The 19,857-nt window shown below is 34.1% G+C and overlaps 3 protein-coding genes across 4 annotated transcripts; 1 reads left to right on the top strand and 2 right to left on the bottom strand.

The window, feature by feature from the left end:
- Positions 1–900: 900 nt before the first annotated feature.
- Positions 901–7,934, bottom strand: LOC107471575 (peptidyl serine alpha-galactosyltransferase). Its single transcript, XM_016091063.3, has 8 exons — positions 7,390–7,934; positions 6,105–6,275; positions 5,347–5,590; positions 4,960–5,160; positions 4,319–4,794; positions 3,468–3,632; positions 3,054–3,297; positions 901–2,089 (listed from the first exon to the last, which is right to left on the bottom strand). The coding sequence occupies exons 1-8, from the start codon at positions 7,683–7,685 to the stop codon at positions 1,397–1,399; spliced, it is 2,490 nt and encodes an 829-aa protein (XP_015946549.1). The 5' UTR covers positions 7,686–7,934; the 3' UTR covers positions 901–1,396.
- A 1,402-nt stretch (positions 7,935–9,336) lies between these two features.
- Positions 9,337–11,665, top strand: LOC107471564 (probable carboxylesterase 11). Its single transcript, XM_021132668.2, has 2 exons — positions 9,337–10,260; positions 10,751–11,665. Exons 1-2 carry the CDS (start codon positions 9,521–9,523, stop codon positions 11,286–11,288), a joined length of 1,278 nt encoding a protein of 425 aa, XP_020988327.1. The 5' UTR covers positions 9,337–9,520; the 3' UTR covers positions 11,289–11,665.
- Positions 11,666–13,417: 1,752 nt separating this feature from the next.
- LOC107471582 (uncharacterized) lies at positions 13,418–17,935 on the bottom strand. Of its 2 annotated transcripts, none has more exons than XM_052254864.1 (9): positions 17,780–17,935; positions 16,624–16,722; positions 15,736–15,897; positions 15,421–15,513; positions 14,988–15,132; positions 14,760–14,870; positions 14,599–14,681; positions 14,072–14,129; positions 13,418–13,772 (listed from the first exon to the last, which is right to left on the bottom strand). In XM_052254864.1, exons 2-9 carry the CDS (start codon positions 16,675–16,677, stop codon positions 13,693–13,695), a joined length of 786 nt encoding a protein of 261 aa, XP_052110824.1. In that variant the 5' UTR covers positions 16,678–16,722; positions 17,780–17,935; the 3' UTR covers positions 13,418–13,692. The 2 variants fall into 2 exon arrangements, with proteins under 2 accessions (XP_052110824.1, XP_015946557.1); XM_016091071.3 differs by having other exon boundaries at positions 16,574–16,722.
- Between the last annotated feature and the right edge of the window lie 1,922 nt (positions 17,936–19,857).

The raw sequence follows: 19,857 nt of genomic DNA on the forward strand, positions 1-19,857 counted from the left end.
CGGCTATGTTTGAATTTGGTGAAGCTTGCCTTCAATTCAAATAAAAAATGTTGTTGTGGTTCAACTTTTCAACCTAGGAAGAGAGTTCTTTGATATGGATGTAACATTTTTTCAAGCCTCGTATTAAAAGGGTTTTAAGAGAAAGTTGGTGGCAACTACAAAGTGTCAAAGTTGTAGAAGGTTAAGATGTAACAATGCTGAACCACAGTTAGTTGCAACATCGCCTTGGTGAAAATAACTAGCTTAGGATATTGACTAATTTATCTATGGATGTCTATAGTTGGTAATTTGAAAATAATATATAAGCCATTTTGATGCATATGTACTAGAAGGAGTTTGTAGTGTGGATGATTTGCTAGAGTTGAATGGTAATGAGATGGAATATTACGAGAATAGATTCTAGTCATTTTTTTAAGTGGGACAAAAAAAAATGTTTTGCTAAAAAATAGAATCGAGTAAAGAATAAAAATTTTTACTAAATTTTTTTAAAACATATGTTCATTGTACATGATTTTTTTTCTGTTGAATTTTCCTATTATAAAATAACAATGTCAATTTTGGTTGAAAGAAGATGTAAAAAATGATATATAATAAGATATCACAGTTTAACATTAATTTTAGAGAAAAAATTGAGAATTTTCTGAATAATTGTTGCTAGAATTGATGCATACGTAGCATCTTCAACTCTTCAAGGGATACTTTCATTGTCCTATTTATTATTTTATAATAATATAACGTTTTCACTTTTCTAATACATGGTACTCTAATTGTTTTTGGAGATAACGATCAAGGGATAGATGGATGAATAATGGGGATAGGGACACAGTATTTTCCACTAAGCAGCATTGATTAGGAGAAGGAAGAAAATAATATGAGAAATTAAAATAGATGGGAGAACAGTAAAAGAGGTGGAAAATTTTACATAAATGATACAAGGTGAGTTATTCAATGGGCAAAGTATAATAATACTATGTCAGAGCTCAAAATGCCTTTGTATCCCAAGGCATAAAGAAAAAGTGAAATGTATACATATTCTCACTCACCTATTCTGCATGATCATCCAAGTTGAACTTGAAGGTGCATGCTTCAGTCACTTTCTCTACATTACTAACGTTACATCTTATCATTTTTGGGTACAAAAATAATACAAGCACTCTCAAATTCAATAACAGAATATTAGTTTCTCCCTGTAAACTTTCTCAATCATTAATGTCCAAAGAAAACATCAAATGGGAGGCCTCTTGGATGGTCAACAATCAACATTGCTTGCTTGCTTTGTAGGAATGAACAATATAGGCTCAGTCAAGGAACATGCCTACTAATCCTTCAATTTGAACTGCAGAGTCAAATTCTGACCACCCGGCATTACAATATGGGAAAGAAAAGGATCAGAATGTTACAGAGGTACGTCGAGGCCACGGCTATGTCGGTCACGACCGTTCATTTCCATGAATCCTGTATGAACACTTCTTCTCCGTGTTCTATGGGGTTTTGCCCTTGATCCTCTTCTTTTATGACCTGAATACACCATATAAACGACAACAACGAAGCCACATCCGGAAAAGGCCCATAGGAATATCACCCAGAATCTGAAAGAGCTTGGCATCTCGTCTTTTGGAACACTATCCAAATCCTCAGAATCCTTTCTCAGTTGCTCAGAATGATTTACTGAGATATGATTGCTTATTGAATCAGTACTTTCATCTACAATGCCAAATTTCCTTGACATGCCGCTTTCTTCTGTTCTTTGATCCTCTTTTGGTGGGGATAAAGAATTCGCATTGGGGCATCTTCTCTCATGATGCAAAGTCAGTGCTTCATTAAGTGTTTTTGCACATTCAATGCTGAGCAGATCACGCTGAAAACCATCCTCATTGGCTCGATCAAGTGTCGATAGATCTGGTGGGTCTGGGAACTTTGCCCAGCATCTGTTGACCATGTCAACGTCCCGCCAATCTGCCTTGTCAAAACTCCAATTCCCAGTACCAAAACGTAACCCATAGTGAAAAACTCGATATTTGACCCCCGGTGCAGGTACATATCCTGGGTATATCAGTATCTCATTGTTTACAGTATGCTTCAATTTTAGCTGCATCAATAACATTACTGGTTATAGCGGTGAAGTTTCTTTATACTAGAAAGGAAGTAATTACATAGCATACAATACATAACACGACATGCCATTAGAGAGAAAGACATAAAGCAGAATGATAGGCAATGAAATGAATCATTTCAATCCAGAACTTTGACTATAGAGGCTCTAAAATCATGACAATGACCAGTTCTCCAAAAAACTTCACCTGTTAGGTGTAAGAGTTCACAGCTCAAGAATGGTTTTCTAATAAATAATATACCCTTTATCTACTTGTCTTATTTGCATCTAGATGCATGACGGAACACCCTTAAGTCAATCGCCACTCAACAATAGCTTTGTTTCAAAGTCTGCCACCATCATTTGTTTGAAATTATCAAACACTTTTCCCTTCTTTTCTGATAGAAGAATGAAAGAGTTTGTTTGAATTAGTTGTTGCAATATTCACTCCCCCTAATTAATTCTAAACCACGAGTGTGTTTCTTCTTAACTAAGATTATTCAGTGTATGTGTGTGCAATTACATATGCTAACTCTATTTTGGCTATCTAAAAAACCAAACATAAGTTCGATTCATGTTTGTTTACTAGATTGGTCTTCGCTAGTGTTTGCAGAGAACAATAAAAGTAAACATGATTGCAAAAGGTATGCTTATATTTATAGATTCAAAGAAGCTACTACTGAATTTTGAAAATTGTGTGGTTGGTGGCCAAAACATGTAGGAGCAATAGCTACCCAATTCAAAGAAGACGAACAAAAACGTTTGTGTTCATATGCATCTTAGTTACTCAATAGCAAATGATCTCTAGCAAAGAGCCAAGCTACAGAATTGATTAATGCTTTAAAGGCTTAAGGAGGAGATGCTGGACCTTAGGTTGTATTTGTAACACTATGGAACCCATAAGCATAAACAGGTCAGTAGAGTATGCATAACAAAGTATGTAAAAAGTAAGAGAAAATACCTCGGCTGCTCCAAATGAGTAGCCATACATCTCACTGATCCAACCAGATTCATATATGTCTCCTGTTATATTTCTTGCATAATGAGCTCTATCAGCTCGGACTTCCTCAGTTTTATGTAGCCATAGCAAAGCGAATTTCCGAAGATCATCTATGTGCATAATGATTACACCACCAACCTTGTCACAAGCCTCAGGATGGCTAGTGTGCAATTTGGCAAGCTCGTTGTCACAGCCAATGAGGTAGCTACCAATAACAGGAAAAAGTAAATAAGTCACCCCGAGGATGCAAGAGAAACAGACATCATGAGAAACATATATGGATGGATTCATGCAAACTCTAGTCATCAAAATCGCATCTCCAGGAAAACAAAATTAACAGATCCCATAAACATAAATCAACTTCGGCAAGCTTACTCATAGGGAGTTGAAACTGGACGGCCACGAGCAGCCTTGAATTCCCATGGTGTAATCGGGCCTCTCAAGATCATATCAGCATCAAGAATCACTATGAACTCAGCATCAATATTTGCATGGTTAAGCCAGTGAAGTACAGCAGCAGGTTTATTAATTGCTGGATACCTAAAACAAAGAGACAGAAAATCATGTTTTTTTTTCCTATAATCTAAATCATACAGGCGAGTGAAGCATTTAATAGTGGTAGGCTCTCAATAACAGCACATAAAGAGTTGAGGCACAAGAGATCTTGTATATAATTTAGGTAATCAAAATCAAACATGAATTGATATAACACAGACTAAGCAGTTCTGCAGTACTAAATAAATATATGAAGATTATTTGGACAACATCTGAGGGTATCCTGAAACAATAATAGAATAATCCATAAACCATAATTTAGAATACCAAAATCAAGCACAATTTTGATATAATGATCACATATAGCTGACTTCTGAGAAATAAACACAATTGAAAAAAAAAAAAAACAAAGGGGAAAAAAACGCAAACTAATGTAGATAATGAGCTTCGTCATGGCATATATTGTTTCAGTTAGAATTTGAAGATAGTCATTGGTCATAGTGATGAACCACGGAGATTGAATTTGATCTAAATTAGTATCCTTAAAATAATTATACCACAAAAGTTAATTCTTTGCTTGTTCCGTGCCTGATTTTGCAACTACTAATGATAATCACTTCGTCCAACAAAGTCAGTCAAACTGTAAATATCAGTTCAGACATGACAAGCAACTAACAGGAAAAAGGTTAGAACAGCACAACTTGAATTGAATAGCAGAGATACATAATTACCAGTCTCCTGTTAATGGATGTCGGCTCATAGAGGGAACATAATGGGTAGGAGCCAGATCATGGCCCTTATATTGCTTCAAGTCTTCATCTGTGCAGCTAAGAAGTCTAGTGATATTTCCTGGCTGCCCACTCAATCGGAAACTGTGCATAAGTCCTACTGTCTGCCAATCAAAGTATGTGGTACATTCTGTGGAAAAAACAGTATGAATTTTAGGTTGCGGCTTCTCAGCATCAAGAGCATTGTCATCTTCTTTGGTATCCTCCATCATTTGTAAAGTAGCAGGAGTTGGATATTTTGGCTTCGTTAGTTCAGCAAAGGCTTTGCTTTTCAAAAAGTTCAAATATTTAGACCAAGTAGGTTTAGGACAACCATTTGCTGCATGCTGCAGCAGAAGACCCTCATTTATAATATTTATGCACTCTATACTTAGAAATAGTCCTCGCCTTCGATTAGGGTCAAGTTCCATCTGCCTTACCTGCAAGAAACTTTCTATTTTCAGCAAAACTTGGGAAACCAATGCTAAATTTATTGTGCCATATATTCAGTATATTAGAACTAAAGCATTACGCATTTATCATTATTATTATTAGTTAAACCATCACACGTAAATTTCCTCCCATAAGTATACTTGTTTACATACCTCCCTGGGATAAGGGGGTTCTGGAAAAAGACGGCCACATTCATAAACAACTCCATCTTCATGGTGAGCCAATTTATTAAATGACCAATTTCCTACACTAAATGGAAGCCCATAGTGAAGAAGAATCGGTTCAATTCCCTCCCGAGGAACGTAACCTGGGTAGATCATCAAGTTATCATTGATCTTGTGCCGAAGTCCTATCTGTAAACAGAAGGGTGGAATCCAACAGTGTAGATTGAAAGAAGAAAAGAAAGCAAAGAAAATAATCAGCAAAAGTTGAATAGTCAAGCACTACAAATGGAGTGCTAAATGGTTTGAGTAGAGTTTAGTAAATATAATAAAATAAAAAATTAATTCAATCATTTTAAGGCAATGAATTTGACTCACTTCAGCAGCACCAAAAGAGTAGCCATACATCTCACTGATCCATCCTTTCCCATAGATGTCACCAGTTATGTTTGTTGCCCAGTGTGCCTTATCTTCCCTCACTTCTTCTGTTTTGGAAAGCCACAATGGTGCGAAAGCTCGGAGGTCATCTATATGAAAGGCCAAAAGCCCACCAACTTTGTCGCAAAGTTCTGGGTGTTTCGTATGCAGTTGAGCCAAAATATTGTCACAACCTCGTAAGTACCTGAAGAAAGAATTTTGGAATATGGCAAGTTTCAATGATAGTGCCTGAGAAAGAAACACACTACAAATTTATAGTTTTTTTGTGCTTGAAGATACTTAAATGCATTTCATAGGTTCAAGCAAAGCACCCTAGTTTGCACTTTGAACTTTCGATTCTCTTATATGTGATACATTTAAAGATGAGATACATATAAAAGACCTAGGCATCCCAAACTCTAATATTTTCATAGTATACGTACTGCCGCGTGTTAAGGCGCACAATGCCATTATCATCATCCTTCTTCTACAAATATGTTCAACTGGTAGTGGGAGGTATTATCTAGCTTCTAACACTCTTATTATTATTAAGGGTGAGTTTGTGTGTTTTGATTTACATTTAAAGGCAAGGAAGGGAAGTGCTCCTACTGTAAAGCTTAATCCATTTTACACTATGAATAAAAATTCCATAACAAATTGTTAAAGGGAAAAGGGAGTAAATATATTGAATGAGAAATGAGTAAGAAATTAGTGATTACCCATAATATGCGGCAACAGGTCTTCCTTTCTCTGCACCAAGCTCCCAAGGTAAAATTGGGCCTCTGATTATCATGTCTGCATCCAGAATGACAACCCAATCAACATTTTTTGCATCTTTACTATGTTTGAGCCAGTGCAAAACCCCAGCTGGTTTGTTTATTGCAGGGTACCTGAATAGCGGACATAGAGTTAATATCTCATGCTCATATGACAGAGGAATTACTCTTCATTTGCAAGGAGGTATGAATGTGTTTGATTCGGCACAATGAAGCAATAAAACTCAAAACATTTGAACAGAGAACAGCAGAGAGCACAAAACTTTTCCAAAATACCAAAAGTACAACAAAAAAAACACATCGATAATGTAGCAAGATCAGTAAACAATACTTATCTAAGACCCTTCACTAATTGCTGAAAAGAGTAAGCTTAGAGATCTGAGTTTCAACACTCAGAAGAGATATCAGCAAACTTCTTACAAACCTCATAAGATGTCACTACTCATTGAAGCACTTTTAAAACAACAAGTAGGAATTCTACCAATCAAAACTTCTATAAACACAAATCTCTACCCTTAGTTTAAAAGAACAATTTAGCTACGACAGCAGCCCACAATCCATTTCAAGAACATACACATCCCAACATAAAACATACCTAAGAAAGAAGAACAATACTAGCAGCTATCACATAACTATACATGCGACACATTGTTGCAGAGCTAAAAAAAAAGGATGTCCTACTAAACAACATAGGCCAATCAATCAGAAACTAAAGTCAACGGCACCATTAGCATTCATTCTCAACAAAACACATCAATCAATCTACATTCAGGTCACAAGGCAAAAACCTTATCATCCTTCTCATTGTGCCAAGGTTCACCTTCTAAACTCAAACATATACATATACTAAAAGAACGAAATAACAGATGATTTATCCTCTAATAAATGCATCCTCCTAATCATCTTCCTAACAACTTCAAACCAAATGCCTTTTGATGTTTTCAAATTATTCAATGCATTTGAATATTTTTCTAGTTCAGAAATTACGAGGATAATCAGGAGAGTATATGTATCATCATTAATCAAGAAATAATACAATGCTTGCTTAATTAATATCTTTGAACACTAAGTGATTGTCGATGTAACCTAAAATTGAGAGTGATCAATTTTACCAGTCACCACCAGAACTTAACTTGAACACTAATTGATCGTTTCAAAAGCTACTAGATTTGGATAACTTCTACCACTAATCACACCATCACATCAAAAAAAAAAAAAAGAAGATTACCAGTCACCAGTTCTGGGATGCTTGCTCATAGAAGGAACCTCAAACGTTGGCGCCAAATGCATCCCTCTATAGTTCTTCTTCTCCTCATCCGTACAACTCAGGAGACGGGTTATGGGCCCGGGCTGCTTGGCCTTCCTGTAACTGTTCATGAGCCCAACCGTCTGCCAGTCGAAGTAGTTCTGACACTCAACAGAAAACAGCGTGTGGAGCCTCCATTCATGCTTCCTCGCCGCTTCGCTAAACCCAATGCAAACCACAATTCCCACTAAAAAAGAAACAATTAACACTCTCGCCATTGTTTTCTCCTCTGAGCTAGATGTGAAATTGGTGTTTCCTGAAGCTTGAAGATCTGGATTTCATGCCTGGCTTGTTGTTCTTGTTGTCAAGTCAAAATTGAAGCGTTGAGATTTGTATTTATAGTATTGAATTTGCTACTATAAAGTATTGAATAATTGAAGAGTTCAATTAATTGCCTACGATCTACAATAGTAGTAATTAATTATTGTTATTATGAATCTGGAAAAACGTGTTGTTGGTAATGGTAACGCTGGCTATACTGTGAGATTAACAAGTATACGATCGCCAAAGAAACTTTTTGTCACTCTTGCATTTTTTTTTTCGATTTCTATAATTTTTTTAAAAAATAATTGTAAATAGAAAATAGACGTTTATTTATTTAAAGTATTATAATAAAAAATAATTGCGAGTCAAACAAATTCTAAGAATTTCATAATTTAACATACCAAATAAAACATTATTATTTTAATGAAAATTATTGAAAATAAATACGATATTCAATCTATAATACTTTAAATAAGTTATTTGCATAATCCAAAACAAACACAAACGTCATAACTCATAAGTTTAAAACAAGCTCTCTTTTATAACCAAAAGATAAATAGAATATATTTTAGTATATATTTTATATATTATTTTTATAACTAAATCTAATTAATTTTTTATGTCGTTATTTTTATTTTTTTATTTTTATTATTAATTTTAAATTAATAAATTAATTTGATTAAATTTAATTACTAAAATAACTTAATAACCGGTTACTACATATATTGATCTTAATGGCTCTTTTGCAGAAAGGATGAATCTGAAGAGCATATTTTGTCCACTTAGTTGGAATTAATAAATTGATACACTTAGACTTGAACCATATCTTTGGCTTAAATCATCTAAAAAGTTAAGATAACAAATTTATTTTTTCTTTAATTTTTACATCGTAATCATATTAGTATCTTAATTTTAAAATTAATCAAATTGCTTCATAATTTTAAATCATCAATAAATTAATTTTTCTATTAAGTCAATAAAATTAAGATAAAAACTCATATGCAGATATTTTTATATAAAGTTATTAATTAAAAATCTTTAAATGATTTGACATATAAAATTTTATTAGAATATAAATTAAACTTGTTATATAATTATTCTTTAAAATATTATATTATAAGAAATAAATATATTTATTAGTATATTTAACCATTTAAAATCTAAATTATTTCTGTTATCAGTAGTTTATTTTTCTTACTGGTAGACACTTTTGTCAATGCAATGTTCATTCTTTAACACTAAGCAACAAGAACAACAGTATAGGACGCTGGCGTTGCCGCAGTGTTTTACTGTTTTTACCTACCATAGTTGGTGTCACTTTGATCTTAATACTAAATTTGAGTTTCTGGATGGAGAAGACGATGAATTTGCATGCATGAGAAGAAGAATCTGCATGGAGTGTTTTTAATTTTTTGAAAGGGCAATTTAGAGAATTCACTCTACTACTCTACTTGTTAGTTGTTACTATAATTTTTGGTTATTAAAATAATATTTTTCATAATAATTATTCATAACATTTTAAGGAGTTATTGACAACCTCCTTCTATCTCTATCTCTGCATTGTTTCTGTATTGTGCTCGATTCCATGATTCAATCTCAACAACCTTCACATTACAACGAGCAATTAGCTAGGGGAACCAAAATCAAAACAACCAAAGACCCCTAATTCCCACGTAATTTATGAATTTCAAGACTAATCGTAATAATTAACCCATGCATTTATCGTGATAATCAAAATCCCCAGAATACCCCTCCGTTTTCCGGTTACTTGGGTTGGGGGAAAAAGGAAATGCCGACCGTGGCGGTGAAGCTCTACAGCGTCTTCTTCAAGTTTCTATTGAAGCAGCGTTTGCAGAATCGGATCCAAGACTCGCTTCAAGAATCCGACCCGTTCGGAGTCACGTCCAGGCCCGGCGAATCCGTCGCAGCCGCAAACCCATCCTTCTCCGACGGCGTCGCCACCAAGGACATTCACATTGACACCTTCACGTCCCTCTCCGTACGAATATTCCTACCCGAGTCAGCACTCGCCGAACCCGAACTTGCACGAGGTTCAAAGCCTCACCATCTCAAATCCATAACTGACTCTACAAACAAATTAGCTCAGGCAGGACCTGGATTAATCCGCGCCGAAAAGGCGTCGCTCGCGTCGCGGCGAGCGGGGGCGACGCCGAGGGAGGAGCCTCGACGGAACAGCCTCGGCCCTACGGGAGAGGGATTGAGCTCCGCATCCGGTGGCGGAGGGTACCTTGGATACTCGCCGGCGCCGGGAGGCCGCCGGAGAAAGCTGCCGGTGATTGTGCAGTTTCATGGAGGAGGTTGGGTGAGCGGGAGTAGTGACTCGGTGGCGAATGATTCTGCATTCGAGGACGGGTTCAAGGTTCTGAATTGGCTGGCGAAGCAGGCGAATTTGGCGGAGTGTAGCAGGTCCATGGAGGTTAGGAAGTTGGATGCTCACAAGGCTATTGTTGATTCGTTTGGAGCTGCGGTTGTGGAGCCATGGCTCGCTGCTCATGCAAATCCATCGAGGTTTCTTTTCTTTTTCCTTGAGTTTATCATATTGATTTTTCCCTTGTAGATTGCTCTGTTTAAGCTATTTGTATTGAAATTTGACATGATAGGATCCTAGTTATCAGTGAACTATATAGGATATGATTTTCTTCCTTTGTATACATTGATTGTTTCGTTTAAATGTCGATGCTGATTGGCCAGCAAATTTAAGTTAACATTTGCTTGTTTAGGTCTAACCAAGTTATAGCAGAACAGCAAGACATGATTATGATTTTTGATTAGAACATCATAGTCTCTAAACAAGTTATGAACTTCTTAGTAATAAGAATATAAGATGCTCCCTTAGTCTACAACAACAGAGAAGCTTAAACCAAATATATGAAGAGGACGTGATTTGTGAATAGTTTAAATGAAGCAAAGACATGTTTCTGTACCTTAACTTCTTCCTTTCATGTTTCCTCTTGGAAGCTTGTTATTAACCACTTTTTCCACTTTGATTTTGAATCAGGTGTATTCTTCTAGGTGTGAGTTGTGGTGCAAATATTGCCGACTATGTGGCTCGAAAAGCTGTAGAAGCCGGCAAACTTCTGGACCCTGTCAAGGTGGTAGCACAGGTCCTGATGTATCCATTTTTCATTGGAAGTGTGCCCACTCATTCTGAAATAAAGTTGGCAAAGTCTTACTTTTATGACAAGGCTATGTGTATGTTAGCATGGAAACTTTTCCTAAACGAGGAAAAATTTAACCTCGACCATCCAGAAGCCAATCCCCTTGCCCCAGGCCGGGGTCCTCCCTTGAAGTTGATGCCTCCAACATTGACAGTGGTAGCGGAACTTGACTGGATGAGGGACCGAGCCATCGCTTACTCGGAGCAGCTCAGGAAAGTGAATGTTGATGCGCCTGTTCTGGAGTATAAAGATGCAGTCCATGAATTTGCAACGCTTGATGTACTTATCAAAACCCCAGAGGCCCAGGCTTGTGCTGAGGACATCGCCATCTGGGTCAAGAAATATACCTCACTTAGGGGTCACGAATTCTCGTATTGAGTATGATATCCCATATTAAGATGCTGATCAGTGAGAAAATATTGACCTTGTTTTCGAAATTAGCTTTAGATATCTCTTGCGCTACCAAATTAATTGGGGGTTTGGTGGCATATTAGTTAATTTGTTTTAATGCTTATGTCCTGCCGTCCTAGGTGTTGACAGGTTCTATGTTCAATCCACCTGTTGTTGCTTTTTTATAAGATAGAGTTATCTGAGAGTGGGATTAGTTGAATCAGTGAGATGCATTTATCTCATGCACACAACAGTTGGAAGCCACCCAGTTCATTTTTCCCCTGTATTATGATGTACTATCTTATGGAAGGGTATAAAGGGTATAAAATTTAGTGCAATGCTCCTTTAGCATAAGTATGACAATGTAGTCTCCAATCCATTTTCTTATTCTATCTAATCTCCTTGTAGTAATGGTGGGTCATAGTTAAATTTTGTACAAGAGTTGTCCTTGTTTCTCGATAGGATTTAGAGTTCAGATTAAAACGACTTTTTTACCCATGAGGTACGGTTTAGTGATGATCATAGATGAAGTATCGAGTTTCTTTAATAATAAAGCATGTTCTTGCATAGTTTGCTTTGTTGGGCACAATGTTTTGCCTCCACTACAGACAATTGTTGAAGTCCTACTGCGACTATAAATATGCTATGGTCTTAACATGATTTCCTTGGGCTATTATCACAAATATGTTGAGGTAATTGGCCCCACTGGTTCCACCACTTGGTTTCTGGTGAGAAGAACCATTGGAAGCTCCATTAGAGGATCCTCTAATATAGCTTTAAAGCTATGTTTGGATATTGTCTCTAAGATAGAAAGATGGAGTTAGTAGATACCAAAATTTGTTTGGTTGTAGAGTCAAAGAAAAATGTCTCTGTCTTTATTTTTGTCTTCCTATTTCTGTCTTTCTATCTATTTATTCTGTATCAAAGGCAGAATCTGAACGCGAATTAAGAGATAGTCTGGTTAAAACTTATAACTATCTTCATGCCGAAGCCAAACCAATTTGGCTTGTTGATCTCAAAATATTGGAAGCATTTGAGGGAATGAGGAGCCAGTGTGACTCAGTGAAGTATGCCCAGTGATCAATATGTTACTTTTTTTTTTGGCTTATTTTGCCTGGGTGGCATCTCTGCTGAATGTACTGTATAACCATTTGTTATACGGACTAACTAGACATAGAATTATATTTCTTTTTTAAAAATTGTACTACAACTTTAGTTTCAAGCAAGCTAGAAACTGCAGCCAAGGCTTGGACCCAGTGGCAGAATCTGCTGCCTCACAAGGAAGTTATAGAACCCATATTAGTAGTGGTGTGTATGTTTGTGTTGTGTAAAAGAACAAAAAAAAAGCAAGCTAGAAACTATTGTAAGATCACTTTACTACATAACGAAAAAGAAATATTTGCAATCAATCTCTTCTTTCTTATTATCAACGTGTGATGTTTTCGGTTGAAAAATTTAAAAGCAACTTGCAGGGGGCAAATTGCTTCTGCCCTTTTCAATTTTCTTTTCGTAAAAAAATTTCTTTCGGGGAAAACTAATTAAAAGTGATATTCGGATGAATAACGAAACAGACATAAAATAAAAAGAAAATAAGAGAAGCATTTGAAGTCAAATAGAAATTGTTGATGCAAACGATATGGAAAAGAGGATGACAAGTTTGGCGTCCACGACGTGGTATGCACAACTGGGCCAACATGACCGTGTAATTAATCAACACAATTCAAAGTTCTGCATATAATTAAATTGACATTTCATAAATAACACTATCTAATACTATTATGAATAATTAATTATATTACAATAAAATTATTTAACAAGAAAAGCATAGATATTGGATATGTAAATTTGCAATAATATGATTTTTCAGGTATTGTGATATCTCATTGTGAAACTTCAAGCTTGCACTTCTATTTTCCCTTACCTTCAACTTTCTTCACTTCCAATTTTAACTTATAGCCAACCTTCTTCGGCTCTTACTTTCAGAGTTTCAGTTTTTCAACCTGAACCCAACCTTCTTCAACACTCACTTTATTATTTATTTATTTAATTACTTTTTGTCAATAAGTTACTTTAATTGAAAATCAAAGGCAGCCCAGATGCAATAAGAACATGACAAATTGACAATAATTGTTAAGATTCTTACTATTACTGATTAGAAAGAAGTGACCAAGAGAGACACCATTAAGTGTCATTTACATTAATGGCAGACAAACTGCCCCAAAATCAACTGAAAAAGAATTGTTTCCAGAATAATAAACAAGAAGCTAATAAATAATAATTAACTACAAAGAACTTTCCTGATCAAACTTTCTGGGCCTATAGCTATCAAAATTGGAGATGTTACCAACCTGTACAAATATACATTGCAACAGAAAATAAGTCGAACTATTAATCAGTGAATCTTCTGATTCCTCTCCAATGCAACGCAGATACGTCTCAGACAAGTCCCAGCACTCAAGGGCAATGCAGAAACTGTAAATATCCATATAACATAAATAAGAAATAAGAAACAACTTAATTCTTGTAGCCAACTACCAACGAGCCCCCTAACAAAATCGACATACTGAATTTTAGGACACCAAACAAACTATTCAATGCAAGTACGGGCTACCTAGCAAACATACAACCATAATGCATTCAAATATCTAGAATGATATCAAGTCTATGCAAAAGCTCAAAGAAGAATAATGAGCAAATAGATTGTAGTCTTTCTTTATTTACTCAAGAACTGAGAATGTAAACCAGTGACATGAATAGTTTGCAATACAAACCTGATATAAAATCATCAACATATTCAGCATCAATCTTTCCATGAGCCATTGCACCAACCTCAATAACAGAAGCACGCAAGTTAGTCGATGACCTCAACAAAATCTCACAAGTTTGTTTTGGTGGCCAGGATACTGATACTAAGACTGAGACTCTGAGACTAAGACAAGAGACCGGACACAAAATTGTATTTGGTTCCAGAGACATGGAAATAGATACTAAAATTTGTGTATTTTGTGTACCTTGAAAATTGGGAACACTGAAGACAACTTGGGGACACAATATTTACCTCATTGCTCCCACCGGAGCACCACCGCCGACTGCCAGACCTTTGCCGTCAGCAACCTCTTTTTGGCAAGGATCCAATGGCCGACTACTTTTCCGGCAGTGGTCCAGCTAGGAGTAATCATGTCCACCTAAAATATTTTGTCTTGTCCTCAACTATTGCCAAACAAGTTAGACACAAATTTGTGTCCATGTCTCTGTCTTTGTCCCTATCATTAAATATATACAAAGGCATTAAGCATACCACAAACACAAGGTTCTCATCTTGATTAGCAGCAGCGAGGTAGTCGTTTATTTGAACAGCCTTAGGTGAACTGACAGAAAGCCCTAAACACAAGAAAAGCTATACATAAGAATTTTTATAACAAGGATGAAAATATCAGTGGTTTATAGAAGAAAACTCACCAATCTTACGAGAGTTAACGGGTAGGTGTTGAGTTACAGGATTTTCAATTAGGCGCAAAAGTTTTCCACGTTTACCCTTTGACTTGATGCTGAACTTTTGCAGTAGCTCAGCTACAATTATAATTAAAGATTCATAAAAATAAGAATAAATTAGGTACATGACTTTAATGGTGAACCATAATAATGAAAGAAGAATGGAATAACAGATTTATCTGAAATAAAACTCACCCATCATGTTGCAAAAGCTTCCAAGAGTCTTTGGTATCTGGGTGTTTGGTTCAACTCGGATTAGTATTCCTTCATCAGTCCTAATGAACACACCACGCAACCTACCAGCCATGCAAAGCCGACTACCCATAATTTGAAGAAGGGCCTAATGATAATATGAATAAAAGAAAGTTAAATAAAAAATGAAAAAAAAAATAAAACAATGGCTGCTTGATAAAAAGGGAAGTAAAAAGAAAATAAAAAACCCTCTTAAATTAGATAAAAATAAATTCAAATCAAAATGAAAGGGGAGAAAAAAAGTATATACCCATAGCACAAAGGAACAATATTTATACCCCCGGACAGAGAAATATGAACAGATCAACACTCAAAACAAGGTTTTACAATTACCCAACAGAGAGAAAAGAGGATGAACACGGCTGGTTCTACTAACCTCATGCACAATATCAGGCCTATAATCATAAGGGTTCTTGTTTTTCCTTCGAAGGAAATTAGCATGCTCATCTGGATTTAAAATCTGGTACCTCTGAAAGAGTTCACGAAAAGAAAAATGAATTTAGATATAGCATGAAAATTACAAAGTATTTAGTTTCATATTTATCACAAAGCAGTTTCATTCTTATCACTACTAAGAAAAATGGGAGAAAAACTAAGTAAGGAACAAAGAAAGAGGCACGAAAATCTTTCCATTAAAAGCGCAAATCAACTTTCAACTTTACAGATTATAAAAATATAATAAAAAGAATACCTTTCCAACATAAGCAGCAACCAGCGAGGCTTTCTCAAGAACAAAATAGACTCCACCTTTTGAGTCCGGGTAGCAAGGAGATACAGGAATTCCTGCAAGCCCCACCATTGTAGTAGCATGTTCTTTGGGCCCCATTGATTCATCACATTTGCTAAGCTTTGTCTGTAACAAAGCAAAATGTACTTCAAACTATTTGTTATACCTTGGGATGTAAAAGCATAAACTAAGGCATGGAGCATACCACAGCAAGACTGAAAATAGAAGGTGCATGTAACGTGTAAAATACTCGCAAATTTATAGCACCCCCAAAACTTGAAAGTATATTTAAGTGTAAACCACCATTTTGGCACATGTAAGATTCTGTTAAGATCTTTCAGGATCCACGAGTGCCGTTCTTTCTGGCGGCTTTTTTGGCGGTACCATAAACTTTCGGGTGCTAAATTTAAATTGGCAGCTTACCCTATATTTGATGAGCAGAGAAAGAAAAGACACATTCTGCAAATGGAAATAACTTCAGGCTTCAGCTATGACAGGCCATCCTAACCCATCTGGTCAACAGGTCAAGTATATGGGCTGGGCGGCTGGGCCAACTTTGTAGTCAGTTTCATAGTGTATGTTTTAGGACAGCCACATGCCTATACAGCCTAGGCTTTTTCAATTCTTTCTTTTGAATATGATTTACATAAGTACTACTTAGCTTCAAATATTCAAACTGAGTCCGAACATCAATAACATAATGTCACAATAACACAATATAAACCAAATTATATAACTTAAACACAAACTGAACTAAACATCACATACAAATGCAAATGAAGGTTGTGAGGGTGAAAATAACCTTTTTAATAAGACCCCCCTTGAGAGAAGGGTTGCCAAGGATCTCATTACCATGATTCTCTGGCTCTTCCTCCTCCCAACATTGGATTTGGGTTTGTTCTTCATCCCTCTTATGCTTCAGTTTACTGTCTGCACGAGGAGTGACCATCCCTACAATAAGTCATTAACATCAACGAATTCAGAATTGTCTTTCCAGCACCAAACAATGCACATGCCTATTTTTTATTGAAAGAAGAAGAGCTTATTATGATAGCTCAAGATTTAAACCAATAAATTAAAGATAAAGCACATTGACTTATACAATGTGCCCAAAATATAGTCGAGCTTATGCCCAAATATCAACATGACAATACATGCTTTTTCTTCGATGGCATGTCTTTTGGACTCTAAACATCCAAATTTGGATAGAGTCCAGTGAGCATCAAATCATGCTACAAATGGCAACAGAAAAGGCCATAACACACCATCATATCCAAAATAAAAGGTCTCAAGAAAGAGACATTACATAGGAAAAAGGGTAAATTAATACTTACCTTCCTCCAGGCTTACTAGGATTATATTTGATCCCCTATAGTGTTTAACCTAACACTTACCAGTTACCATGTAATACTCACAACTGGTGAGAGCATTAGTACCCTTCTCAAACTGTGAATAACTAGAAATATACATATAAGCCTCCATATTGTTATTCTCACTTAACTAAGATGGAACATTCTCTTAAAACAAAATAAAATTAGACAACTAATCATCGGAAAGTACAAAAGTAACATATGTAAGATTGTAAGTACAAAAAAGTTCCCAAAAAGTTTATATACAATCTAATCCAATTAGCTCTTTAGTCACATAAAGCTACATTTCAACCTAAATCTTAATTAACCATTTACAAGACTAACATAAGCTTAATGCTAATCATAAATTAGCTAACAAGAATCACCAGTCTAGTTTTTTGAACTTTGGACGTGCATATTTAACTAAGTTACCCCTAAATCCTCTCAAACTAATCCACAATTCTAACAACTAAGGCTATTTCAACCCAAGTTACTCTTAAGTAAATCAGTAATGAGAGGGTTTAGCTCCTATTCCACATTCTTATATCTAACCACAATACAGTGCCCAATCGCATTAAAACACGTTCGATTTCTTAAAACCACAATCAAAATCACGAATTACTCAAAGTCACATAGCCTAGGATTTGACGGAATAGCACCTCAGTTTGACTTGGTGATACGCAGCTGAGACAAGCGGCAGCGACAACGTCTACAACGGCAGTGGCAGAATCGGCGGGCTTTCTCTTCTCTCTTCTTCTTCTCCCACACGCACACATGCTCTCTCCCCTCCTTCTTTATTTATTTTGCTAACTTGGTGAAGAACAATTGGAAATTATATATAGAGATTAGGGCAAAGAGCAATTTGGTCATTTTAATTAGTTTAGGAAATAAATATATAGAGTAATTTAGGAAATTGTATCATTTGTGTGATTGTGTTTAGTTTATCTTTTATCTTTAGTATTTTTGCATTGTTTTGTTACCAAAAAAAATTAAAATAAATAAAATAATAAATTAAAAAATAATAATTAAGACAATATTTAGTTATATAAATATTTTTTCTTTGCATTTTATTTTGCATTTGAACAACATTAACTAACTCTTCATTTTTTTCACTAAAAGTATTTTATCTCTAACATTTTTCAAATAATTTTTGTCTTAATAATTTTGCATAGTATATCATAAAAAAAATTATTTACTTAAAATAATACAAATTTACTTAGTATTTATTTGGACGTTATTATTTTGTTAAAAAAAACTTTTTCAGTGAAAAAAATTATTTTTTATTTTTTAGTGTGTTTAGCAAATTTTTAGTAGTAAAAGTAAAAGTACTAGAAAAATGAAAACAAAAACATTTTTTGAGAAGATATAATTTACATCTTTTTTCAAAAGATTTTTTTCCTTAAAAATAAGATATTTTTCATGTAATAAATAAACAAAAAAGTATTTTTATATTGTTATACACAAACATAATTGATAAATAAAAAGATCTTTTTGCATAAGATATTCAAATATAAAATTACTTTTACTTTTCCATAAAATTTTTAAAAAAAGATAACTAAAAAAAAATTTTTTCTTAAAAGTTTACCTAAATAAGATCTTAAAATAAATACAATAAATAAAAATATTTGTCTGAAATACTTTAAATTCAGTCAATTGTTAGATGAAATAAACAATTCCTTAATTAGTCACAAAAAAAAACAATTCCTTAATTAGAACAACGTTGTTGTTTATTTATCATTTTTTAATATAGCGAAACAATTCATGTTCCTTAATATAGTGACATGTTTTTTATGCTGCAGTGATAGAGTACCACAAACTTTTTGCATGTATTAAAACTTTTGCTGAAAACATGAGTAATTACCAAAATTAAATAAAAAAGTTGTAAATTTGAGTCATTATTTACACAAATATTTACAATTTTTGTGATGTAAAAGTAAAATATACGAGCTTTAAAATTACTACGATATATGATACTATATATATATACATATTAGTTTAAAAAAATTATATTTTTACGATGATATAATTTTATTTTCATTTATTATTTCAACAACCATATCATATAAATACTATGTCTTATCATCAATTATATTTTATATTTTAGTTTATATAATCAATTTGTTTATAAAAAAATATTTTTTTATTTTTTTATTTGTTTACATTCTATTTATATGTTTGTATATATTAATGTTATTTTTAGTTTTTAGATGTTTGGGACATAATTTATATTTTTTAATCTTTACTTAAAATCTTTTTTTAAATTTCTTATCATTCTTTACAGTAATGTGTTTTGCATTCATTAACTCTTGGAATTTTAATTTCCTACCTCTTGCATTTTTTTTTGTAAATAATTAAAAAAATGAATGAATGAGAATAAAAAACATATAAAAATGTTATATTAAATTTAAAAAATTTTTGACAATTAATATAAGAGACTAAGAAATAAAGAGTAGTAAGAGTTTTAATATGTATAAGTTGTAGAATTTGAATATTTGTAACTGAAATTTTTTATAATTATCATTATTATGACACTTTTAATGTATATTTATTACATTTAATTAGTACTTAATGTTTCAATTGAATAATAATAGATAAAAATTTTGTTTTAATTTTTTAAAAATATTTTACTAAATAATGATCGGTTGATTTTAATTTTTTGTCAAATCATTAGAATTACTAAAAAAAATGATTTAAATTTATTGTGGAAAAAATTAGTAGCAGCTTTTATAAATAGATA

Source organism: Arachis duranensis, chromosome 10 (assembly GCF_000817695.3).
Source record: "Arachis duranensis cultivar V14167 chromosome 10, aradu.V14167.gnm2.J7QH, whole genome shotgun sequence".
Lineage (NCBI taxonomy): Eukaryota > Viridiplantae > Streptophyta > Magnoliopsida > Fabales > Fabaceae > Arachis > Arachis duranensis.

Coding starts and splice junctions, on each gene's coding strand:
- LOC107471575 (XM_016091063.3), bottom strand. CDS start 7,685: ATGGCGAGAGTGTTAATTGTTTCTTTTTTAGTGGGAATTGTGGTTTGC. Junction 6,276..7,389: donor CATCCCAGAACTGGTGACTG/GTAATCTTCTTT, acceptor TCCGCTATTCAG/GTACCCTGCAATAAACAAAC. Junction 2,090..3,053: donor ACTCATTTGGAGCAGCCGAG/GTATTTTCTCTT, acceptor TTATTGATGCAG/CTAAAATTGAAGCATACTGT.
- LOC107471564 (XM_021132668.2), top strand. CDS start 9,521: ATGCCGACCGTGGCGGTGAAGCTCTACAGCGTCTTCTTCAAGTTTCTA. Junction 10,261..10,750: donor GCTCATGCAAATCCATCGAG/GTTTCTTTTCTT, acceptor ATTTTGAATCAG/GTGTATTCTTCTAGGTGTGA.
- LOC107471582 (XM_016091071.3), bottom strand. CDS start 16,720: ATGGTCACTCCTCGTGCAGACAGTAAACTGAAGCATAAGAGGGATGAA. Junction 15,514..15,735: donor TTGCTGCTTATGTTGGAAAG/GTATTCTTTTTA, acceptor GAACTCTTTCAG/AGGTACCAGATTTTAAATCC. Junction 14,130..14,598: donor ATGAGAACCTTGTGTTTGTG/GTATGCTTAATG, acceptor TCTGTTATTGAG/GTTGGTGCAATGGCTCATGG.